The 26616-nt window shown below is 45.1% G+C and overlaps 1 protein-coding gene across 2 annotated transcripts in view; it reads right to left on the reverse strand.

Moving 5' to 3' along the window:
• Positions 1–26616, reverse strand: part of mapkap1 (MAPK associated protein 1) — a 98645-nt gene that overhangs the window by 32164 nt on the left and 39865 nt on the right. For both annotated transcript variants that reach the window (XM_050052704.1, XM_050052703.1), the window contains exons 5-7: positions 5029–5201; positions 4750–4926; positions 2858–2967 (exon numbers count right to left, since the gene is read on the reverse strand). In XM_050052704.1, the coding sequence (XP_049908661.1) occupies positions 2858–2967; positions 4750–4926; positions 5029–5201 (460 nt within the window). The remainder of the gene's footprint in view (positions 1–2857; positions 2968–4749; positions 4927–5028; positions 5202–26616) is intronic.

The following is a 26616-nucleotide window of genomic DNA, read 5'->3' on the forward strand; positions in this document are numbered from 1 at the left end:
CCGCTTCAGAGAAAAGAGCTACAACACCCAAATAAACAAATTTAATTCTTCAGTTGGGGCGGCACGGTGGTGTGGTGGTTAGCACTGTCGCCTCACAGCAAGAGGGTTGCCGGTTCAAGCCCTTCTGTGCAGAGTTTGCATGTTCTCCCCGTGTCAGCGTGGGTTCTCTCCAGGCACTCCGGCTTCCTCCCACAGTCCAAAGACATGCAGATTGGGGACTAGGTTAATTGATAACTCTAAATTGTCCGTAGGTGTGAATGTGAGCGTGAATGGTTGTTTGTCTTTATGTGTCAGCCCTGCGATAGTCTGGTGACCTGTCCAGGGTGTACCCTGCCTCTTGCCCGATGTCAGCTGGGATAGGCTCCAGCCCCCCCGCGACCCTCAAGAGGATGAAGCGGTTAGAAGATGAATGAATGAATTCTTCAGTTGGCATAATAAGATAATAATAATAAAAGTAAAACAGTTTTCCTTCTTTCTGACTTCAAGTTACTTCATTAATCAACTCAGGTTCATACAAGTTCATCCACATGGACCGTGCATCACTGCTCTCAATCGTCGGACAAAAAGTAGCCAAATAAAAAAAAATCAGAGTCTATCAAGAAAACAATCAGCGGTGAAATCGTTTCAAGACACTTCAGGTAAACGAATAATCCTTCAAAAAAGTTTGATTTGAGAGCACATACCTCCTCCAAACTTCAGCACTGAGCTGAGGACAGTGACACAAGGGAGCCACACCGGTGCACCGGCATCGCTGTCCTCAATGCCGCAGAAAAGCGCTGAAACCGAGGGGAACCCGTTTTTTGCTTATTTTAACTGGCCCATTCAGTGTTCTGGAGGCCCACCCCCAATCAAAATCCTGGCGCCTGTTTGTTTATGCGCTCCACCACCGTAAATCATCACCACATGATTCCTGAGCGCGGCACCGCTGGTGCTCACTGCTGCTGCTCACCGCTCCCTCAGGGGATGGGTCAAATGCGGAGAACAAATTTCACACACTCAGGTGTGTGACAATCAGTGGGACTTTAACTTTATATCACCTAGGCCTCGATGCTGCTCTGATGGTCCTGCAGCGCACTCACTTACCTCAGTTTATTTGGATCGAGCAACTGGGTGATTTATTCATGCGTAGTAATGATTATGCCAACTGATTAAACGCACGCGTCATTTTCAATTTTTTATTAACAGAAATTAGGCTGATGTTTGCATCAAAATAGGCATTATATCAGGAATTACGAGAAAACAAATACATTCTATGTCAAATCAAGATGTTCAGCAGCAGTGAGCACCCCCATATAGTCAGAATGGTACAGTCTTGTTTCATAACCACATTTTGCGACGATTCGATGGTGAGACTGGCAGTCGAATCAGACTTCTCCGAATCGAATCACTGAATCATCGACTATTCGGGGTCACCCCTAGTGTGTATAGATGGTAAGAGGGTTGATTGATTCAGTTACCATCTGAGAATTTTGCCACAGACAGCAGTAAACAACCTCGTCGCCTTTTTTCATATACTAATCCTTGGACTTGAAGCCCGAAACTGGCTCACCCAACATCATCACATACAATGCTGGGTCCGAGCCCGACTGAACCCGAGTTTTTTTTTTTTAAAATGGAAGGGGGAAAAAAAATCATGCTCCCCCTGTGCCCCTCAGCAGTCTGGCTTCCCTGGCTCAAATACAGTATCTTTAGTCACTTAAAGTCAACCAATCATTCATGTCCCAAAATAGTATTACCAGGCAGGCTTCAACGTCAGCCTGGGGGAGAGCAACCATTGCGCATCATGTACCGCTGCACTTAATGAGCCGCTCTCAACACTTTTCCTGCACCTGAATGCTGACTGACTGAACTTCGCTCACACTTCACAGCAGCATATCTTGTTTTAGTATTATTATTATTTTCGTCAGAACAGAATTCAGCATTCTTTATTTTTATAATTCGTATATTCTTCTTGCTTAATTATTATAGCCCTATTATGTTCCCCCTTACTCACACACAGCAGACGATACTTTAACTTCAACTCAAACACTTTATTAAAAACGGTAACTATAACCTTCAAACTTCAACAACATAACATTGAAAAATGAATGGATTTGGAATAATCTTAACAGACATGCATATTTTCTTCCTCACAGGCTGCTGAATATCTGTTTAACCATTGATAATTAAACATTTACTCTTTAATAATTGGCCCAAGCTGTGGCACAGTTTACAGCAAATTGGAGATGATGGATTAACAAAATGATGAAAAGCTACATATTTACAAGTAGAGACAATGTTGATAATTGATTGATTGATTGCTCTCTCTCTCTCTCTCTCTCTCTCTCTCTCTACTGTCCGAGCCCAACTCAGCCCGCCCAATTAACTTAATTAGTCGGCCCAAACCGACCCGACCCGTCGTACTCAGGCTCGGGTTGAAATTGAGAACTCTAACTCAATTGACCAATGTGCTGGAAGAGAGGCAACCAAAATGACGTATGAAGACATGATATATTTACAATGACCAGGGTTTTCCACACATTTATTTCATATGTGACAGGCCGCCATAATTAAAAGATCTGCTGCCACATTAAATTTTCTATTTTTGGAGCTGGACCATTCATTAGGTGCAAAAAAGTAATAAATATACCGTTCAGTTATTATTTGCTCTGCAAATGGAGGGCACGGAGGGAGCAGCAGAACGACACACAGTGAAAGTCAGATTTCACCTTCTGTGCGCACCCCCCTACCCTCCTGTCCATTGTCAGCTATTGCCACACATAGACTGTAATTGTTATTCTGTGGGAAACACTGATGTCTACAACTTCCATGGCTACAAATGAAAGGACAGGGTGGTAAATGATACAAGTGTCATTACCTGAGCCCTTCTGTGAGCCTTTCCTCTTCTTGAGTGCTTTCTGGAGAATTTCCTTCATGGTTACCTTCAGACTGTCCACAGGGATTAAAGAGAAACCATGAGCAGCATTTCTAAAAAGGAAAAAAAGCAGACAAGGTTGAGAACACCTCTGTATTTATCTTAATCATCCAGACAGACAAAATGTAGTAAACCACACTCCACTACAAGTAAAGACACCAGGCTGTTCATCTTAATTCTGAATAGACATGTGAGCCTCTAGTACCACCGGGGGTGGGTAGTATTGCATTACAAGTAACAAACACATAAGTAAATAAGTAGCTTTTTTAAGGAACGAGTACTTCTTTTGTTACTTTTTTAAACTATATATATACTTTACTCAAGTATATTTTTGTGCCAGTAATCTAATTTACTTGTCTGTTTCAGACACATGTAACCTGTACAGTATTGTGACTTTGAAGAAAAATGTACCACAATGTATGACCAAATAATGGAAAAATTCTGAGAAGTCCGAGGTGATCCTTTACTATTTCTTGGCATTGTATATACTCCACAGTACAATGCGAAAAAAAGGCTGTTTGTTAGTAGTCAGCAGGTCCAGACCTGCATCACTACACATTAATCAATTTGTGCCACAGCCATGAAGACCTGCAATATATGATTAATGGGCTGCTAAGACTGATATCCATTGAAAACCAAGCTCTGGTACCAATGCCAATAGTTTTTTGATACGCTGCTTTAAGAAACAAACAGTTTTCTAGACTATGACTACAACTTAATACTTGAAAGAACAGTTGCAGCTCAGGTCTACACTCACCTTTGACATAATCTGTTTGAATGAATTTTAGTCCGGTTTTCGTTCCTTTCATGGTATGGAGACAGCCTTGGTAAAAATCACTAATGATCTCTTAATGGCAGCTGACTCTGGTCTTTTAACCATTCTCATTCTTCTCGATCTGAGTGCAGCCTTCGATACCATTTCACATAAGATCATTCCAGAAAGACTAGCTAGCATTGGCATCACTGGCGCCAAACTTGCTTGGTTTAAGTCATATCTCTCTGGCTGCACTCCCTTTGTTCAACTTACAAATTTCAGATCCAACTCTTTTCCACTTACTAGTGGTGTTCCTCAGGGCTCTAAGGTCCCCTTTTATTCATTATCTACCCTTTACCCCCTTGTGTATCAATTTGTGTCCCCTGTCTAAATTCTGAGGTTTTTGTGTGCGTTCTGTGAACGCAGCTGTTTTTTTTCTAATCAGTCGAGCTGATCGGACTGATGGAGGGAGCGGCTGCTGCAGAGGCAAACAGCAGGTGCAACAGGGGTTGAACACGGCTTGGTGTATGATATGTCTTCATCGTCACTTCACTGCATTTTTACCAACTATGATCATCTCTCTTCCTCTGTGTCCTTGCAGTTCTCTTACTCATACAACTAAAGTGACAGGCTATTACTCATGATATGTAACCAATCAGAGAGTGCTGTGGGCGGGACAGTGAGCAAAACTATAAAGTGATGACTACCACAGATAAAGAGAGGCAGTTGCATCAGAGCCAAAGTAGCACATTTTTCAATTCATTTATTTTTTCAGCTTTTGATTAAAACAAAAGATTATTTAAATGATAATAACAATAATAACAATAAAAATAATGATAATGAAAAAAAGTGTGCAACCAAATGATGTGCTGGAACAACCAAGTTAAGACGGTTGGTAGCACCAATACTACCAGAGGAAGAATTAGTCTGGTGCCCTGAGGAGCCAAAAAGCTCTAATGTTAAATACTTTCTAGACATAAAAACACATGTAAAAGTCAGGAGAACCACAACATTCACATGTTCACATGTTCATCCCCACTGATGCTTATATACATGAATATGTTCCTTATTTTTCACTTACATTCTGACAAACAGTGACTGTCTGGAAGCTAGGCCAGGTGAGGAGTATTTCTCCACCAGGGCCAGAGTACTGAAACCAAACTTGTGGATTGGCTCATTGGAGTCTAGTGGAGGGAAGTCTGTGTCCACCTCACCATCATCCTCAGCGATGTGGAGGCAATAAGCGTTCACATTCTCACTGTGGAGAGATGTACAGACATGTGCAAAGAGAGACAGAAGAAGACTGTTCTACAGAATTTAACATTGTAAATAACTGATGCTGAAATTTCATTGTACTCACTTAAGTTTGGGTTCTCGTCCCTCACTTGTGTATTGCCAACAGATGAGGCCAATAAGGTCGTGGACGCGGGCGTTGGCAATGGTCACCACTGTCATTGGATGCAGCTTTTCCTGAGCCATCTGCATTGAGAGGTAGACGTCTATCTTCTTTGTAGCCGTTGTGCCAATGTGGCCCTAAAAGATGAAGGGACAGTGAGTACAACATGCAGAGAAAAACCCAGATTACAGGGAGAAAAGGAATACAAAGTCTCTTATTACACTACTTTACCCCCTTGGGCCACTGTTTTATTTAATTATGACTTAATGTTAATTAATTGGTCATATGTTGATGTTGTTCTATTGTCCCTGATCTTTGATCTTTTACTATTGTAATATTTTCCACCTTTTATCATATTTTCCTTTTCTTATAGGAACTTTGTATATTTTATTGGTCTGTGTTCCTTCTCATGCATTAATATATTTCTTTTTCCTTCTCTGTGAAGCACTCTGAGCTGCATTGCACGTATGAAAGGTGCTATATAAATAAAATATATTAATATTATTATAAAAAAAAAATCATATAAGTCAGCATAAGCACAATAAATTACAAATCATTATTTTTTCAAGTTTAAAAGTTCCTTTTTTTTCCTGGGTGAAAGTTGAAGAAACCATACAGTTAACTGTGGTTTAATCTATTCTTTATTGTCAGAACATGACACACACTTGTCCAACAGATGAGTGTTTCACAAATCTGAGCTAGATTCAAAACAATTACAGTCTTTGATATTTCTGGTAAAAAACAATTTATGACTATTACAGAGAAACACCACCTAAATCAAGAATTCCAATATGTTATTTCCATGGCCTAGGAATCTTCAATCAATATTTGGGAACATGAGCTACTCACTCTCAAGGCCAGTGAGGGAAGTGTCAAACTTGTGATGTCATAGGGTATAAAGTAGGGCTGGGCCATATGGACAAAAATTCATATGTGGGTATTTTCAGGCTGACTGGCGAAACACGATGTATGGCTCAGTATTTTGTACAAAATGGGCTACATGTTCAGTTGCAAGACAAAGCCACATTTGAGATGTCACAAGCACTTTTACAAAAACAGACTATGATCAAAATAAAATGCAAAGACAGGGATTTTTTTTCCCCTGTTTGTAAGTATACAGCTGCACAACATGTAAATGAAAAATGATATAAAATAAATACTAAGGCTGTATGTTAACTTTTTGCACAAAGCACTAGAGCTACAGAGGTTTAAAGGTTTACAGCACAGGACACAAAACTATAACATGAGTATAAAAGTAAAGTAGGCAGAAATCTGTTGTTGTTTTGAACAAATAAAAATCTTTGTGGGGGGAGTTAAAAAGTTTTCCATGGCCTTTCAAATGAATCTAGTGCTGGAAAATGATTTAAATCTTTTTACTTATTGAGGTCATTAATCATATTTATGCACATAGCATTAACAGAGAGGCCGAGGGAGGGAAGGAGTGAGAGACACTTTGTCAGTGTTATATACATCTTGTATATAAAATGTCTGTGTTGTCGCTGCATCTTTTAAACCCATCTGTTGCCTGCATCCAGGCGCTGTCTCAATGTCACACAAAAGACTACAACTACCAAGACGAACAGCGATGCGCAATGATTAGAGGTGGGCGATATATCAAATATACTCAATATATCCTGGCCCTTTCCACATGGGATGTACGAAATGACTATATCACAACCATCGAGTACAAATTGTCACATGAATGTTTAAAACGCCAACTCTTTGGAGTTTCGCTCCTCTCACTCTCTGCTAATACTCCTCTCACAGCAAGCAGCACACTCCCCCGCCCATCCAAAAAACTCTCCAATGGGCACTCCCCCGCCCATCCAAAAAACTCTCCAATGCACATGCTATTTTGGCATCAGGAGAGGAGGGAAGAGAACATGGAGAGAGCAAAAAAAATATGAAGAGCCAAGACAAGAAGAGCCGAGTTTTCGAGTTACGAGTAAGAGATGGTAATTGAGGATGGACAGGTATAATTTGGTTCCGAAAAAAAACCAAAAAAAAACTGCATCATCTGGCAGTGGTTTGGTTTTCGCAGGGAAGACAGTGAACAAAACACGGTTATCTGCAAAATACGTAGCAAAACCGTTGCCACCAAAGGTAGCAGTACCACAAATTTGTTTCACCAACTGAAATGCCATCCACTACAATACGAAGAATGCCTCAAACTCTATATGTCCACATCTCCACCTACACTACATAAAACATCAAAGGAACCAGCCCAGAAGCAAATGACTATGGCTTCTTCATTTGCCAAATCAGTCCCATATGACAAAAAAAGTCAGAAATGGAAACAGGTAACAGCCGCAGTAACAAAATACATCGCCAAAGACATGGCCCCAGTTAGCGTTGTGGAAAAGCCAGGATTCAAAAATCTCATTAAGACACTTGACTCAAAGTATGATTTGCCCGGTCGCAATTTTTTGCAAAGAAAGCATTACCAGGCCTGCGAGATGCTCTCATGTCAGGGAACTTGTCAGAAACTCATCAAGTGTGCATCACCACAGCAAAAAACACACAAACTATAGACAACTATTGTTACTGATCAGTTGTCACAAACACAAACAAACCAGAAACACAAATGTTCCTACTCCTCCTGTGATGTGACTGTTATTGTTCGAAGTGGTTTTCACAGTCACAGCCTGGGGGGTATTCCATCAATGTAGCTACTGTAAGAATATCCAGACTAAGGTGTAATCTTGAAGTTTGACTAAACGCCAACTCCCAATCTAGCGCCAACCCGTTCCATCAAGTGAAATCAGCTGGCTCCAACTGATGCTAATTCAAGCCTCACCTGTTAAGCCTCAACTCATGCACGCGCCCAGGGAAAATAAAAAGCCCATACTAGTCAAGTGCCGAAAATGTTACAAAATGTCAAAAAGCAAAGGAAAGGAGCGAGCAGATGCTTTTTCTGCGGCGTAGCAAACACTCCTTATGGAAGAGTATGAGGACTATAACGACATAATTACGAAAAAAGGCAATACTGCAGCAATTAATAAAGCAAGGGAGGTGGCGTGGCAGAATATTGCCGACAGTCTAAATGCGCAAGTGACAAAGAAAATTCAGCATTTCAGCATAATATCATGTTATATAAATCCTGCATCAAAGGGACAAAATATATGTAGATAGGAACACCAATTAAATCTAACAATTCAAGTATGCCTAATGAAATTCACCAAATGTGTAAATTAATATTAGTGATAGACTATTTATTTATCACATTTATCTACTGATTCCTATGTAAATTTCAGATGATGCATTTAATCAAACTATTTTATGAGAATCATCGCATTTATCACATAATTGATTGTAGATTATGACATTTCCGAAATGATCAGTTTATCGGAAATAATCACATGACATTTATCTACTGACTGTAGAAAATGACATTTAGCAAATCCATCAATTCAGTGGAGATGAGGAAACCTATTAAGTGAATGCAGGTGATAGTGAATCAATTATCTATTTCTCATCATTTGGGAGTCGATTGTAAGCTCTATCCCTTATTATATCAAAATAAGGAAAATCCCCTTGAATGTATGGAATGTGCTATAGGATGAGGAACAGACAAACTACAATGGTGTGTGTCCCATTTTCATCCCTCACTGTAATGTCTCAACAGAAGCAATCTCAGTAGCCAGAGGAGGACTTGGCAACAGCTCAAGATAAAATATAAGAATATCCTGCTTGCTCTGTCTCTGTGTCTCTCTGGGTGTGTCCCTCTCCTTCTCTTGGATGCACTCCTTATACGGCCGTTGTCAGGTGACCTTAATGTGCTGTGAATTTGCTAGCCAATTGGAAACAGAGTGGGGTGGGGATGGGAGGGCAATCACATATTCATGTGGTTTGGTGTACATATAAATCTTTTTTTAATGCCTCAGTTTAATTTTATTATAGTTTTGTTTTTATTAGTTTGATTTTGGCTTTATTGTTGTATGTGTTTTTTTTTAATTATCTTATTTTTATTACATTTTAATTTGTTTTTTAATAGTTAATGTTTTTTGATTAATTTTGTTATATATTTTATGATCCACATATTATTTTATCATTACATGACAGTTGTGAGTGTTTAAAGGCCCTGGCAGAACTGTCTTTTAGGTGTCTTTTTTTTGATCATAGATGGAGCTAATCCTCACCTTAATCCTGCTACAGACCAGGATTGCCCGGTAGCATAAATACCAATGGTTACTAGGCTGGGATTCAGGTTAACCACCTTGATGTAACGGAGTTGTGGCTCAGGTTGATGGAACGGAAACCGGAGTTTAGCTCGATGTATCAGGCTTAGCCAGAACCATGGTTTCCATGGTTACCGATGTGAGGCTAATCTTAGCCACTTTGATGGAACAGAACTCTGGCTCACATTAGCCAGACTTGGCCATTTAAGCCTGGATTTGCCTTTAGCCTGCTTGATGGAATACCCCCTGGACTTCTGCCCTTGTGGTTTCCTCACAATGCTGTTTCTAGTTTATCATTTTAAAATGATCTGTTGTTACAAACATGATCAACAGAAAAGGTGCACTTTTTATATTTATATAATTTATATGGTTTTGAAATCTCTTTTTTAGGGATTCTTGTTGAATGCACTTTTTGTTGCTATGAGCTCTGTTTTTGTTAAGGGTCTCTGAGAACTTGGCCACAGTAGAAAGCCCCTCCATGCCATTATTTATTTAATTTGTTAATAGCTTGTGAGTGCAGCAGCCTGGTTCGAAATATAAGGTTTGCTAAATTTTATTTGATTGTGATTTTCCCCTTTTTGCACGCAATAAAAAAAAAACAAATACAATAGAAGGGTCTACTTCTGGCCACATGCCGCCCAGAGGCAACCTCTGAATGGCCTGGGCAGGGATTGGTACCGAGACCCGGTATTAAATGGCCTTGGGCAAAATTAATCAAGACCGTAATAATAAAAAGCTCAAACATTATCGGCTCTTTTATCGTTAATTTTTTAAAGTTTTAGTTTCATGTATCATCATGCTGCAGCAAGGTTATTATCGTTAACGAAAACAAACGAAATGACGAAAACTAGAATTGAAAAAACATGTTCGTTAACTGAAATAAATAAAAACTAATAATTAAAAGAAAAAACGATAACTAACTGAAACTGTATTGTGTGTTTACAAAACTAACTAAAACGTATTGAAATTATAGATAAAATTCCCTTCGTTTTTGTCTTTGATATGATTGATATGAAAACAATTTATTTCGCTCGAGCAATTTTACGTGAGCTGGCGGCACCATACGGCAGCTCACGGTCCGTCACTTCTCGTTTAGAGTCGGCTTCTCGTCATCACTCTACCTGGCAAAATGGCAACAAAAGTTGGGAGAAAGCGGCAGAGTCCTATATGGGATTTCTTTGAATACGACGGCGAGAAAGAGAAAAGCAAGTGCCTTGTAGTGGAAACAGGTGATCAATATGTGGAATACAAAGGAAAAAAACCCACAAATCTGAAAGTCCATTTGAGAAGCTCGCACAAGAAGGCTTATCGCGAGTACCTTGACAAAGTGGCCTCTCTGAGTAGCTCCCCTGAAAGAGAAGCAACATCCTGGCCAGGTAGCACCGGGAAGGAGGAGACAACCATAATGGACTGCTTTCACTGATGACGAAATAGCTGCTGGTTAGTAAACACGCAGGAACACCACAAGCGGGAAGATGCACTCGTAAACATGTTTATTGAGACTGGTATGTCTACAAGACTGTGTGACTCGGTTGCCTTCAAAAAGTTTAGCTTTTCACTCGAGCCAAAATTCAAATCACCCGGTGCTGCACGAGTGAATAACCTTATTGGAGCTAAGATGGAAAAGGCAAAGCACAAATTGAAAGAGATCATAAAGGACGGGAGGAAGCTGACCCTCTGTGTTGATGGTTGGAGCAAGAGAGGATTAACAGCATCTTTCATGGGTGCGTCAGCATATTTTTATCATTCACCTGGAGGCCAGGTTTACCATGCTCTGCCTAACCTACACCGAATGGAGCACCCACACACTGGGGAGGCCATTGCTCGCTGCATTGATGAGACATTAGAAGCATGGGGTATAGGAGAAGACAAGGTGCTGCTCATTGTGACAGATAACGGCTCCAACATAATCAAAGCTGTGCGGCTGCTTAGAGATAGAAGCCAAGTACAAAGTGAGGAGTCCACAGATGGTTCACGGGCTCAGCCAGGAGGTGCTGAAGATGGTCTGGATGAACTGTGGATCGAATCAGAGTCGGAGGAAACAGACGAGGAGGATGAGGAGATTGGACTGGAGACTGGATACCTCGGTGAGTGTGGTTATAGTGCCAAATACATCAGTCTTATTGATTTTTTATTTGGATATAAAATGTAACAATGATATAACCAGTGTTGTAAGCTTTAATTGATATTAACCCCATAGAGTTCAAAAAAAGAGAGAGGAAAATAATTTACTTGCTCTCATTTACTCACTCCCATTCAAAATCTAAAATGTCAGTCCCAAGTGGTATACATCTGTTAAAACTTAAAATGTATAATTGTCGCATTGACATCATAGTTTTTGTCATGTCATGATTTCATATCTAATATTGGGGTTCATTATGAACATACAATATTAAATGTGTTATCCTGTGGAAATAAATTTAGGGTGCTAACAGTGTAAGAAATTAAATATCATAAAACAAGTAATGTTATCATCCCTGCTGTAATACCAAGGGTTACTACAGACAAAGTCCTAATTCATAAATAATTATTTATTAAACTGTACCATTCTTTTGTGTGTTTTACATTTGATAAAAATAAATGATCTATTTGTTTGTCTGTTCTCTCTTTGCTAAGAACTTGACCTGCCAGATGATGGAGAAAACAACAAGTTCCAGAGGATGCCATGCCTGGCCCACACCCTTCAGCTCACCCTGAAAGCTGTCATGAAGCACCCAAATGCTGATTCGCTCATATCAAGAGCAAGAAAGCTGGTACACGCTGTGAGGAAATCGTCAGTGGCAAATGAAGCAATGATCAAAAAGTGTGGCAAAACTCTAGTCCGAGATTGTAGCACACGCTGGAACAGCACTTTTGATATGCTGAGAAGGCTACTGGAGATCAGAACTGAACTTAAGCAAGTACTTGAGGAGCTGGGCATGGACACACTTCTCACAAGCGATTGGGCTAAGCTGGAGAACCTGGTTAAGCTGCTTGAGCCCTTTGCCATTCTCACAGACCAGCTTCAGAGTGACAGCCAGTCACTCTCACAAGTAGTGCCATGCCTGCTCAACCTTGAGGCACACCTGCTGATGACTGCTGCTGGGAAGCAGTTAGCTCAAGTGCTGCTGAAGTCCTTGCGAGAACATTTTGCTGCCATTCTTAGCCCTGATTCCCCACAGTTTGATGCTACACCAGCAGCAGCCTGTCTACTGGATCCAAGTGTTTCACTGATTCTTCAAACACCAGACATGGTGCCACTGAGGAGGGCAGCACAGTCTTTAGTGCAGAACCTGGCAGCTCAGTATAACCCAGCAACTCCTTCTCAGGATGATGTCATTGCCACTCAAACTGCAGCACACTCCCCTCCTACTATCCTTCAGAAATACCACTTCCTTGCCTCCCGTATGGAGGTCAATGTGTCATTGAAAAATGAGCCTAAGGGAGCCGACAGTCTGTTGACCGAAATGAAGAAGTATGGCGACGACGTCAAACAGGGTGTGTTTAATGAGACACCGTTGCAGTTCTGGAGATCAAGAGAGGCTGTCTATCCAAAACTTGCCCCTGTGGCACAAGCCTTTGTGGAGCGCATCTTCTCAGTGTGTGGACTGTTGTCATCTGGCCTGAGGAACAGAACAACCACATCTCTGGAGCAGCGTGTTTTCCTCAAGATCAACAAGAAATTGTTGCTTGACTGAAGTACACCCATCACTCTCTTTCTCACACACACACACACACACACACACACGCATGAACGTTAGAGTGGATCCCATAAGGTTATATGTCAAAAGTTGTGACAGTTGTGGAAAAATGTTAAGTTGTTGACAACTGGATGTTTCTACCAGTGCCCCTTGCTGAACCAGTTCTTTTGCCGCCAAAGAACCAATCTTGGACAGAAGGCATTGTAAGGTTAACATAGAAAAGCTAAGCACATCAGCATCAAGCTGAGGTGGAGAAGTATATTATCAGCTGTCTGGCTCTGTGCACTACCAGATAGATGTGCACTTTAAGTGTCCAAAACATGCGCTGTGTTCACTTTATGATAAATACAATACAACATGTGAGGTACTGTATTGTTAATCTACTGCACTGATATGTCAAAAACTGCACCTGCATCTAGTGCTGAGAAGCCTAGTTCTTAATTTATTTTTGAGTTGGTAATTTTGGTCAAAAAATGACTCAAACCTGTTATTCTCAGTTTGGTTGGTTGTTCAACAGTAACTGAATAATTTTTTTAAAATGGTATCTTTTGTTGAGTTTTATTACACAATACTTACTCTGATCTTTTTGAATCCTGCACCTAACAAATAACCCAAAGTATGAAAAAATTAAAACTTACATGTATGTATATGTATATGTATATGTATGTATACATATATATATATATATATATATATATATATATATGNACGGGACAGGGATGCCAGATGTTAAAATAAGGTCCAGAGTATGACCATGTATGTGAGTGGGCTCCATGATTGACTGGGTAAGATTGAAAGAATCGATCCAATTCAGAAAGTCCCTGGGGAGTGCATCAGATGGGCAGCAGACATGAATGTTCAAGTCTCCTAGGATCAGCACATGATCAGAATAATGAGCACTGAGGATAGGAAATGAGAGAACTCATCTATAAATTTTGGGTTGAATTTAGGGGGCCTGTATATGAGTGCACAAAGTACCGGAGTTGATCTTTCAATCTTACACAACAACAATTCAAAACTTGTGTACTCATTAGATGACAGGAGTTTACAGTTAAAAACATCTTTAAAAATCATAGCAACACCCCCTCCCCGGCCATGGTGTGTGGTGAGGTAAGAAATTTGTAATTTGGAGGACACAATTCAGAAAAGGCACTGACTTCACCAGGTCATTGCCAGGTTTCTGTGAGAAATATAAAGTCTAAGTTATGGGTTAAAATTAAGTCATTTAAAATGAAACTTTTGTTTGAGAGTGATCTGACAAGGAGGGTCATTTGTGTCATGACACTTGGGGTGACAACCATGGGTGAGCTGGGATGAATAAATGTGGGCCTAATTGTGACGACCCCTCCACTTCTTTGTGTGGTGCTGGCGTACTGTGTGCTGTTGTCTTCCTGGCAGGTTCTAGTCCGAGGTGGGGTCATCGTCATCAGGCGATGAGCTGTACCTGGGCCTGGTGATGTGTCTCAACCATATCTCCCTCCTTCCTCAGATACCTCGTGGCCGCCGCTGTACCTACACACACGTTCCATGTGTGGGGCACGGGGGTGCTCCTACACCGCTGGTAGCTGAAATGGACCTTTTGCCTTCTTTTGTTTTACTTTTATAAATAAACTAAGCGCTATTTTGCACTGATCCCCTCTCTGCTCTCGTTTCTGGTTGCAGCCTCAGGGGCCGGGTCGTAATAGATGGGGGCTCGTCGGTTTCATGAATGAAGCTGGTTGTGATTGTAGCATGACGTGACATCGGCGCACAGCTGTTGTGTGTAACACTAGCGTTTGGCGATTGAGCCCATAGCTAATTGTTGCAGCAAGAGAGTAGCGTGACAGGGGTAAGTGTTTATGTTTTTTGGTCTTTTCAGTGAAGCTGTTGTTTGTTTGGGAGCCAGAGTTAATGTGCTGGTGGTCAATTTGTGGCAGTGAGTTCAGCGGTCCGGTACAGCCGCTGTAGTTGCCGGTGGTTCTGTCCCTGTTAGGCTTAGCACGGATTCCCTTTTGGAGTTCGTGTGGGGGAGTTGTTAATGTGGTGTGAACGTGGTTGGAGCTGTTAACTTGGGAGCACGGCCAAGGCTGCGGGTGAGGTTGCCGGTTGTTGGTTGCTTCGCCAGGCTTGCGGTAATTAGTGCATAAATACCCACCGCAACTAGCGCCTGAAGGCTAGGGGGGAGATTAGCTAGATCTGGGCAGGCAGTGAGCTCGGGGTGCCAAGTGTTTTGTTGTGACTGATTGACTGTGTGTAGGTAAGTGAGTTCTAGTGGGCATGGCGAGTGTAGAGGAGTTTTTGAGAGTGCCATCAGAGGGGCTGCTGGAGGGCTGCTCACGTGAACAATTGATCCGGATTGCAGAGTATTTTAACTTGGAGGTTGGTGATAAGAGGATGAAAGAAAACGTAAAAAACATTATCAGAGCTAATCTGGCTGACCGGGATATTTTTGGCCCTAAAACACATGTTGCTGGACCTGTAGACAGCGTTGAGGTGTCTGGCTGTGTCAAGGCTAGTTTGTCTTTTGAGCAGCGGAGGGAGTTGTTGCTCCTGCAGACAGAGATGGAGAAGTTGGCAGTGGAGAAGCTGAGGAGAGAGCTTAAGAGGCTTGAGATGGAAGAGTGGGGGTTGAGTCTGCATACTGGTGGTCCTGTTCATGCCTCTGGCTCTGCTGGTGGATCCTTTTCTTCATTTGATGTTGCCAGTAATCTGCGGTTAGTTCCTCAGTTTAGTGAACGGGACCCAGATACTTTTTTCTCTTTGTTTGAACGTGTAGCTGAGAGCAGGGGTTGGTCTGATTCTGAACGTACCCTTTTGTTACAGTGTGTTTTAACAGGTAAAGTTCAGGAGGCCTATTCAGCCCTGTCAGTGGCTGAAAGCAAGGTTTATTTGAGAGTCAAAGAGGCTGTGTTGAAAGTGTACGAGTTAGTTCCTGAGGCCTACCGCCAGAAGTTCAGGTCCTAGGAGAAAGCTGGTAAGCAGAGTCATGTTGAGTTTGCCAGGGATTTGGTCACCTTTTTCAGCCGGTGGTGCACTGCTTTAGGAGTCAGTACCTTTGATGCCTTATGTGATTTGGTTGTTTTGGAGCAATTTAAAAATTCTGCTCCCAGTCACATTGCAGTTTACATCAGCGAGCACAAAGTGAAGACTGCAGCTGAGGCCGCTGCACTGGCTGATGACTATGTCCTGACCCACCGCGGTGAGTTCAGGGCTCCTGAGGGTGGTGGTGCCTATCGTGCTGTGGGTAAGTGGGAAGAGAAACAGCGTCCCCACCACGGTAAGTCTGAGTATCCTACATGGGCTCAGTCGCAGTTCGACTCTGCAAAAATTTGTCACTTCTGTAAGGGTAGAGGTCACTGGAAAGCTGATTGTCCCAAAGCTAATGCTCATCGGGGGAATAGTGGGGGTCAGGGTACCTCTGGTGTTTGTGCTGTGTCTGTGGAGCCTGTCTGTTGTCTCTCCTCCTCAGCAGCTGAAGGATCGAGAGAAGCCTGACTTCTCAGCGTTCATGTTCAGTAAAAATTTTGAGAGATACTGCTGCACACGATTCCTACATTTTGAGCTCTGTGTTACCATTTTCTAAGAACACTTAAACAGGAGACTTTGTCCTGATGTGGGGTATGGGCTGGGCGATATGGCCTAAAAAAAAAAAATCTCAGATTTTTTCACAAAAAATCTGATTCACGATTTAAATAGATTTTTTTCCCGTCCTAGTTAAAAAAAATATATATATTTGCGGCCTGGTAGTACATACCTGGGGTCCAAAACTTTCAGCATGTGAATAAACTCCGGCTTTTCCAAGGTAGCCTATATATGGGCACCATATCTCTTGCAATATACATGGCTTTCCACTGGACCCCTTTCTTATCATACGGCAGTGTTTCCCCTACCATTATATTGGATCACAACAGAAGTCAATTAAGGTTACCTTTCCTATAGAACAGGTCTTTACCTTGTCCTTTTATTAAACAAACTAAATAGCCTTATGTTACAGGCTGAGCCTGATGTGTGTGGCTTGTGTGTGNGCATCATCCCTGCAGTGCTGAAAATACAGTGCCGTTCTTTAACGCAGACGAAGTCCCGTCGTTTATGTGTTGTTGCCACAACGAGCTAACACAAGCTAAAGGAGCTAATGGTCTTCGGAGGTCCCTTTACTACGGTTCGGGGGTCTGCCAGCTTGGCGTTGGTAACACTTATTATCTTATTTACACAACGGCATGTCATTTATGTCCCTACACGATGCGGGTCTAAAATCCTCCTCTGCTCTCTGTGTAGCGCACGGTGGAGTTCGGCCCTGATTCGCACACACACACACAGACACAGACAGGCGTGCACACAAAAGCATTGAAGAACTCGTTCCCTTTCTTGAGAACGAGTTCTTCCCCGCTCGCTGCCATGTTGTTTGTGTATTAAGCGCGCGGGAGGAGGGGAGGGGTGAGCCCACTCTGAACTACGGGAGCCCAGCGTGGAGCGGCGGTGGCGGATTTTAAATAGAAACTCGATTTTCATTAAAACAAATCGGTCTAAACTACAAATTCGAATTAATCGATAAAATCAATTTATTGCCCAGCCCTACCATGGGGGTACGTCCTGCCCTGCCTATAGAAGGGGTGGATGTTATCCTTGGGAATGGTCTGGCTGGTAACCGTGTGTGGGCCGAGAGTCCACCGCCTCCCATTGTGTCATCTTTACCCGTTGTGGCTGGTAACGTAGATGAGATTGCGTAGCGCTTCCCTGAAGTGTTTACAGCTTGCGCTGTGACGTGGGCTGAGTCGTGAGCAGGGGTAGCCTGAGCAGGGTGAAGAGGAGAGTGAGGTTGATGTTGGAAGTGTCCGTGACTCATTGTTGTCTGTTTCTCGTTGTGATTTAGTGTCAGAGCAGAGAGCCGATCCTTCCTTGAGCCAGCTGTTTGATGCTGTTTTCTCCACTGAGGATGGGAGAAGTGCTGCTAGTGGTTATCTGCTGCAGGATGGCCTTCTGGTGAGGAAATGGTTGCCGCATGGTGAGGATTTAATTGGGAAGCCAGTTTTTCAGATTGTGGTTCCTGAGAAGTTTCGTAACGAGGTTCTTAAAACTTCACACAACCAGCTTGGACATCTGGGTGTACGTAAAACGTATAACTACATTCCCTCATGGCCTCGTCTAAAGAGAGATATGTCATGTTTTGTTAAATCGTGTCACACATGTCAGATGACAGGAAAACCCAATCAGGTTGTAAGTCCTGCTCCGCTTTGCCCCATTCCAGCGATTGCCCAGCTGTTTGAGCACTTAATTGTTGATTGTGTTGGTCCTCTGCCACGGTCCAAATCTGGTAGTAACTACCTGCTTACAGTGATGTGTCAAAGCACGCATTACCCAGCCGCATATCCTTTGCGTTCCATCACAGCAAAGTCAGTGGTTAAAGCGTTAACGCAGTCCATTTCTTATCCAGTTATCCAGAGCGACCAGGGCTCAAATTTTTCATCAGGTGTTGAAACCGTTAAAGGTCCAGCATAACAGGTCTTCTGCTTATCATGCACAGAGTCAGGGAGCTCTTAAGAGGTTCCATCAAACACTTAAGTCTCTGTTGCGTGGTTATTGTGTTGAGTTGAGTCAGGACTGGGAGGAAGGGTTGCCATGGCTTCTGTTGGCTGCCAGGGAAGTTGTGCAGGACAGTACCAGTTTTAGCCCTAACAAGCTTGTTTTTGGCCATACAGTCCGCGGACTGCTCGCACTGCTACACGGCACTGTTGCACCATCGGAACCTCCGCCAAATCTGATTGAGTATGTAAATGGGTTCCGGCATCGGTTGTATTCAGCTGGGGAGGTGGCTAAGGAAAAGTTGTCCTCTGCTCAGGGGAAGATGAAGCGCTTGTATGACCGGAAGGCAGAATAGCGTGTGTTTAGTCCTGGTGATCAGGTCCTTGCCTTGCTGCTCTTGGTTAATTTGCCATTTCAGGCTAGGTTTTCTGGTCCTTTTACAGTGTTGCGTCAGGTGTAGGGGTGTGCAATATGGACAAAAAATAATATCTCGATATTTTGACAATAACGATAATTAGACGATATTCTTTTAAATCTGTGTTTTTAACAGCCTGAGTTATAGCTCATTAATTGTTTCTCATGCATGATATTAATGGACACAAGGTTTTAAAGGAAAAATGTTCTTAACATTTCTTGCTGCTTTTTTACCTGCTCGCTCTGTTTGACTCTGGTGACGGCCTTTTGTAGCATCAATTCCGGGTCCATTTGCAACTGTTCAGATAGGCGTTTGTCCCGCAGGCTCACCACAAGCCTGTCCCTCACCATCTCATCATGTAGAGCCCCGTAACCGCAGTGCTCCGCCAGGCAGGCAGTGCAGCTCCGTAACTGTCGGCCGTCTCGCCCGTTTCTTGATGCCACTGATTAAACTTTGCTCTCTCAAAGATCACATTCCTGCAATTCTCTTCTGCTTGCGTCTCCAATCCAGAACCACGCAGGCTTCAGGTACTTGAGCAACCCGTTAATTGTTCCCCTGCAACACAATACAGCATGTGTTCCCACCTTACAGGCTCGGACCTATCACTACAGTTGACCCACGTCTTCTGAAGCTGCTGGAGCATCCGTGGGCGGTGTTGCCATGTTGTCTCACTAATGTTTGTTTAGCAGCAGGCTACCCTGCCGGGAAGGTGCCAGTGAGAGATCATGTGACCACCTAGGCGTACTGCGGCGTGCTGCTGCACGCAAGTTACGTAACTCTTGTTCGGTGATTGTGTGGGGTTTCAACCTGGTTTCAACGTGTGTTTTCAGTTGTTTTTGTGAAGTCATTTGCATACTCCATAACGTAAATTTGCACATCGTTAAAACAACAACGATATTATCGTTAACGATATATATTCTGTCCACCCCAAACCGTAGGAAAGCCACTCAACTCTGCCATGTTAACTTGCTGAAAACCTATTATGCTTGTGAGGTTAAACCGTTGTCAGCAGCAGCAGCAGTTGGGGGTCAGTTTTCTGGTGGGGAGGATGATGGGGTTACAGCACTGGATGAGAGCTTGTTGCGTGGCCGGCTGAGGAATTCTGAGACACTGTGTAAACTTGAGTCCTTGTTTGGTCATCTGTCTGAGGAAAGAAGCGCTGAGTTGTCTCTCATTTACAGCTATCCAGGTTTGTTTGGATGAACTCGTCTGGTAGAGCACAACATAGAGGTGGGTAATGCGAAGCCCATTCGTCAGCAGTTTTACCGTGTTGCAGAGGAGAAGAGCAGGGTGATGGACTCAGAGATTCAGTACATGCTTGACAATGGTATTGCTGAACCTGCATCATCGAGTTGGGCATCACCCTGTTTGCTGGTAAAGAAGTCTGACAGAAGTCCTAGGTTTTGTACAGATTACCGTAAGGTAAATGCAGTTACAAAACCCGACGCTTACCCATTGCCTCGAATTGAGAATTGATCGATCAGGTTGGTGCAGAGCAGTTTGTCAGTAAATTATATATATATATATATATAAATAAATATATATATATATATATATATATATAAATAAATACACACACACACACACACACACACATATATATCTAAATACATATATATTTGATATATATTTGATGCAAGATGGCGGCGCGCACACAGTCGCAGCGGCTCAGAGCTCTCTCTCTTGGCCGGTGGCTCTGACACCGGTGGTGATGAAATGTTTTCAGCGTCTTGTAATGGGACACTTAAAGAACAGCATCCCCCCCTCCTTAGACCACCACCAATTTGCCTACAGGGCAAATAGGTCGACTGATGACGCAGTGTCACTGGCCCTCCACACCGCCCTGACAGAACTGGACCAGCGGGACAGTTATGTGCAGCTGCTATTCATAGATTACAGCTCCGCCTTCAACACCATCCCCCCCCATAAACTGGCCACCAAGCTGGACCACCTGGGCCTCAACACACACCTGAGCAGCTGGGTCCTGGACTTCCTCACGGGTCGACCACAGACTGCGCGCATGGGGAGACAGGTCTCCTCTAGCATCACCCTGAACATCGGTGCACCACAGGGCTGTGTGTTGAGCCCCCTCCTCTTTTCCCTCTACACTCTGGACTGCAAATCTACCCATGAGGCCAACACCATATTAAAGTTTGCAGATGACACCATCGTGGTAGGAAGGATCACGGCAAATGACGAGGCCGCCTACAGGACAGAGGTAGAGAACCTGGTGAGCTGGAGCCGAGAAAACAGCCTGATCCTCAACGCAGCAAAGACGAAGGAGATGATCCTGGACTTCAGGAGGAGACAGAAGCCCTTCGTCCATCACCCCATCACCATCAATGGTAAGATAGCGGAGGTTGTGCAGAGCATCAAGTACCTCGGTGTCAACATCAGCCACGACCTGACCAGGGGCCTCATTTATAAAGCTTGCTTACGCACAAAACGGGGCTTGAAAGTGGTGTACGCCACTTCCCACGCAAAGGTTGTGATTTATAAAAATAAACTTGGCGGGAGAATGTGCGCACCTGTAAGCAAACTCTGAGTCATGCGTGCGCACATTTTGGAGACACTGGGAAGTGGCGATGCAGACGGCGAGGTGGAGAAGTGGAGTCAGATTTTTATTGATGTCTCACACAAATTTAATTTCACGCCAGATCCACCTTAGATCCACGTTATCATTGAAATTAAATCCAGCAGCCTTATTTTGCGCTTGGAGTGAGTGATAATTGTTTCATAAAAACGTTGTAAAATCCAACTCAAATCCTGAATGGAAATTCTTTCTAAATACGTATTTAATCTGCACTGCCTCTAACGTCTCATTGTCCACTCTGTGAGCGCAGGAGGGGGAGAGGATGGCGCGACTGCATGGAATATATTTATTTATTTAGCTAAATATTTCCAGTGCATTTATCATATCTCGAAGCCCAACTGTTACACTCATTTCATCAGCCCTACTTAGACATTTACTGTTCATGACAAAACTAGCATGAAGAAACGTGTTCGCCTATTACACTTTCATCTTTGAATTGTATTTCAAATTACGCGTTGTATTTTGGGACAGGGAAACCACTGGTTCATGCTGTAATTCAGGCCGGGAGTCTGATCAGACTAATTGCCATAAACATATAAATAGTGCGGTGACCCTCGTGCGTAATTGCGCAAGATGGCACTGGCACATACTCCTTTTTGCCTCCACCTTTAATAAATGTGATTCTTTATGTCGCACATCAATGTCAAACATCCTCAAATTTAAAAGCAACACATTAACTACATGTTGGTTTTCTCTGTCACTGTCCGTGCAGTCCCACAGACACAGCTGACAGCATCAGCAGCGTTGATGTGTTGCCACTTTTTTTGCTTTCTTTTATTAGTGATCCCGCTGCTGTGGCCACCAAATAAAATCTTTCTTCAGTCCTCCACCTCCCGTTAAAGGGTTTGGAGCTCAGTCTCGGAGAAATTCCGTTTTTTGGTTCGTTTCTCACACCCGAACCATCTCAACTGGCTCCTCTCGATGTGGAGGAGCAGCAGCTCTACTCCGAGTCCCTCCCAGATGTCCGAGCTCCTCACCCTATCTCTAAGGCTGAGCCCAGCCACCCTGCAGAGGAAACTCATTTCGGCCGCTTGTACTCGCGATCTTGTTCTTTCGGTCACTACCCAAAGCTCGTGACCATAGGTGAGGGTTGGAACGTAGATCGACCAGTAAATCGAGAACTTCGCTTTCTGGCTAAGCTCCCTTTTCACCACAACGGACCGGTTAAGAGTCCGCATCACTGCTGACGCCGCCCCAATCCGCCTGTTAATCTCCCGCTCCATCCTACCCTCACTCGTGAACAAGATCCCGAGATACTTACACTCCTCCACCTGAGGCAGGACGTCCCCCCCGACCTGGAGTGGGCAATCCACCCTTTTCCGGCTGAGGACCATGGCCTCAGACTTGGAGGTGCTGATTCTCATCCCAGCCGCTTCACACTCGGCTGCGAACCGTCCCAGCGAGAACTGGAGGTCACTGTTCGATGGAGCTAGGAGGACCACGTCATCCACAAATAGCAGAGACGAGATCCTCCCGTCACGGAACCTGATACCCTCCACCCCTCGGCTGCCCCTAGAAATTCTGTCCATGAAAGTTATGAACAGAACCGGTGACAAAGGGCAGCCCTGGCGGAGTCCAACCCTCACCGTGAACAGGTCAGACTTACTGCCAGCCACGCGAACCAGACTCGTGCTCCTTCGGTACAGGGACTGGATGGCCCTTAGCAGAGGGCCACCAACCCCATACTCCTGGAGCACCCCCCACAGGATGCCCCTGGGGACACGGTCGTAAGCCTTCTCCAAATCCACAAAACACATGTGGACTGGTTGGGCGAACTCCCATGCCCCTTCCAGCACCCTGGCGAGGGTAAAGAGCTGGTCCACGGTTCCACGTCCGGGACGAAAACCACATTGCTCCTCCTCAATCTGAGGTTCAACTATCGACCGGACCCTCTTTTCCAGCACCCTGGCGTAGACCTTACCGGGTAGGCTGAGGAGTGTGATCCCCCTGTAGTTGGAACACAACCTCTGCTCCCCTTTCTTGAAGATGGGGACCACCACCCCGGTCTGCCACTCCAGAGGCACTGCCCCCGATGTCCACGTAATGTTACAGAGGCGTGTCAGCCAGGACAGCCCTACAACATCAAGAGCCTTGAGATATCCAGGGCAAATCTCGTCCACCCCCGGGGCCCAGCCACCGTGTAGTTCCTTCACTACCTCGGCGACTTCTGCCCCCGAAACTGGACGACCCGCCCCCGAGACCCCCGGCTCTGTTTCCTCACTGGAATACGTGTTGGTGGGATTTAGGAGCTCCTCAAAGTATTCCTTCCACCGCCCGACAATGTCCCCAGTTGATGTCAGCAGCTCCCCGCCCCCACTGTAAACAGTGTGAGCAAGTTGCCGCCTCCCCCCCCTGAGGCGCCGGACGGTTTGCCAGAACCTCTTTGGAGCCGATCGATAGTCTTTCTCCATGGCCTCACCGAACTCCTCCCACGCCTGAGTTTTTGCCTCCGCGACTGCCGCTGCTGCGCTCCGCTTGGCCCGCCGGTACCCGTCAGCTGCTTCTGGAGACCCACAGACCAACCATGCCCTGTAGGCCTCCTTCTTCAGCCTGACGGCTCCCCTCACCTCTGGTGTCCACCAGCGGGTTCGGGGATTACCGCCGCGACTGGCCCCAGCGGCCTTGCGGCCACAGCTCACAACACCCGCCTCGACAATGGCAGAGCGGAACAAGGCCCATTCGGACTCAATGTCCCCCTCTGCCCTCGGGACGCGGTCGAAGCTCTCCCGGAGGTGGGAGTTGAAGATCATCTGGACAGGTTCTTCCGCCAGGCGTTCCCAGCAGACCCTCACTGTTCGTTTGGGCCTGCCAGGTCTGCGCGGCGTCCTCCCCCACCATCTGATCCAACTCACCACCAGGTGGTGATCAGTTGACAGCTCTGCTCCTCTCTTCACCCGAGTGTCCAGAACATATGGCCGCAGGTCAAATGATACGACTACAAAGTCGATCATTGACCTGCGACCTAGGCTGTCCTGGTGCCACGTGCACCGATGGACATCCTTATGTTCGAACATGGTGTTAGTTATGGCCAAACTGCGACCCGCACAGAAGTCCAATAACTGCACACCACTCGGGTTCAGATCGGGCAGGCCGTTCCTCCCAATCACGCCCCTCCAGGTCCTGCTGTCATTGCCCACGTGAGCGTTGAAGTCCCCCAGCAGAACAATGGAGTCCCCGGACAGGGCACTGTCCAGCACCCGTCCCAGGGACTCCAAAAAGGGCGGGTAATCTGAACTGCTGTTCGGCGCATAAGCGCAGACAACAGTCAGGACCCGTTCCCCGACCCGAAGGCGCAGGGACGCAACCCTTTCGTCCACTGGGGTGAACCCCAACGTACAGGCAGAGAGTCTGGGGGCTATCAGAAAGCCCACAACGGCCCTCCGCCTCTCACCCGGAGCAACTCCAGCAAAGGAGAGAGTCCAACCCCTCTCAAGGACTTGGGTTCCAGAACCGGAACTATGTGTCGAGGTGAGGCCGACTATATCTAGCCGGTAGCGCTCAACCTCTTCCACAAGCTCCGGCTCCTTCCCCGCCAGAGAGATGACATTCCATGTCCCAAGAGCCAACTTCCGTAGCCGAGGATCGGACCGCCAAGGCCCCCGCCTTGGTCTGCTGCCTGATCCACACTGCACCGAACCCTTCTGGATCCCTCTGCGGGTGGTGGGCCTGCAGGGGGACGAGGCCATGTAGCTGGTTCGGGCTGGGCCCGGCCGGACCCCATGGGCGAAGGCCCGCCACCAGGCACTCGCCCACGGGCCCCAGCCCCAGGCCTGGCTCCAGGGCGGGGCCCCGGTAACCCTCCGGGCCGGGTACACCAACTCTTGTTATCTTCCATCATGAAGGGTCTTCTGAACCGTTCTTCGTCTGACCCTTCGCCCAGAACCAATCTGCCATGGGAAACCCTACCAGGGGCGAAATGCCCCCGACAGCACAGCTCCTAGGGTCATTAGGGCACTCAAACTCCTCCACCATGATAAGGTGACGGTTATATGCAGATCGCATTCATGAGGTGATTTGCATGACCATTTATGGTTGAACTAGGGCGTGTAGAGGGCGGAATATGAGGCGGATCTGGGTGCGCACAACTCCAGGAGGTCTGTGATTTATAAAGAGAACATTGCGTGCAAGTGTGTGTGCGCACGATTTTATAAATCAGATTATTTTTTGGCGCACGCCATTTTCAGCTTTTGGGCACACGTCAACTTTTAGAGCTTTTGGGCACACGTCAACTTTTAGTATGAATCCTAAGCACTCTTTTATAAATGAGGCCCCTGGACCGTCAACACCATGGCAACGGCCAAGAAAGGACTTCGGAGGCTTCACTTTTTGAGGTGCTTGAAGAGAGCACGCCTCCCAAAACAGCTGCTGGTGAGCTTCTACAGGTCAGCCATTGACTCAGTGCTCACATACTGCATCACATTATGGTACTCTGGTTGCACCACTGAGAACAGGAAAGCTCTCCAGCGCATCATTAAGTCTGCAGAGAGGATCATCGGCACCCAGCTACCCAGACTAGAGGACATCTACCAGACCCGCTGCATCCGGGGGGTTAAGGGCATCATCAGAGACAGCACACACCCTGGACACTGCTTCTTCACCCCCTGCCCTCAGGAAGGCGCTACAGAGCACTGAGCGCCCGCACAACAAGACTTAAACTGGGTTCCTACAGCTTAAGGCAAGTTAAATTTAAGATTAAATTTTAAGACTTTTTTAATGCCACTTGAAATGAAATTTAAGACCAACGACACAATCAACACAAATGAAATAAATGAATAAATCTCCAACTACCTCATTTGATTTGTATGATTGGTGTTTTGTCACGGTGTTCAGACACCACAGTACCTTTGCTTTTAGCGTAGGTGTGCACCCGAACACTAGGTTCATTCGAGATGAGCCAGGCCTGCGCAGATTTGATCACCGGCGATCGGTGCACAATGCATGCCGGTTAGTTTTGTGTCTGACTTCATCCCGACTTGCATCACCGGCGATCGGTGCACAATGCATGCCGGTTAGTTTTGTGTCTGACTTCATCCCGACTTGCTCTGACATATTACAAAAGTGGATGGCGATAAAACCGCGAGAGCGAGGCGGCTGCAGTTTTTAGAGCCAGGCGCTGCAGTTGCTCTCCACTGACTGCACCGCCTGGCTCTCACCTGATCTAACAGCTGATTGGTTCAGATGTTGACT

Source organism: Epinephelus moara, chromosome 9 (assembly GCF_006386435.1).
Source record: "Epinephelus moara isolate mb chromosome 9, YSFRI_EMoa_1.0, whole genome shotgun sequence".
NCBI classification, from domain to species: domain Eukaryota; kingdom Metazoa; phylum Chordata; class Actinopteri; order Perciformes; family Serranidae; genus Epinephelus; species Epinephelus moara.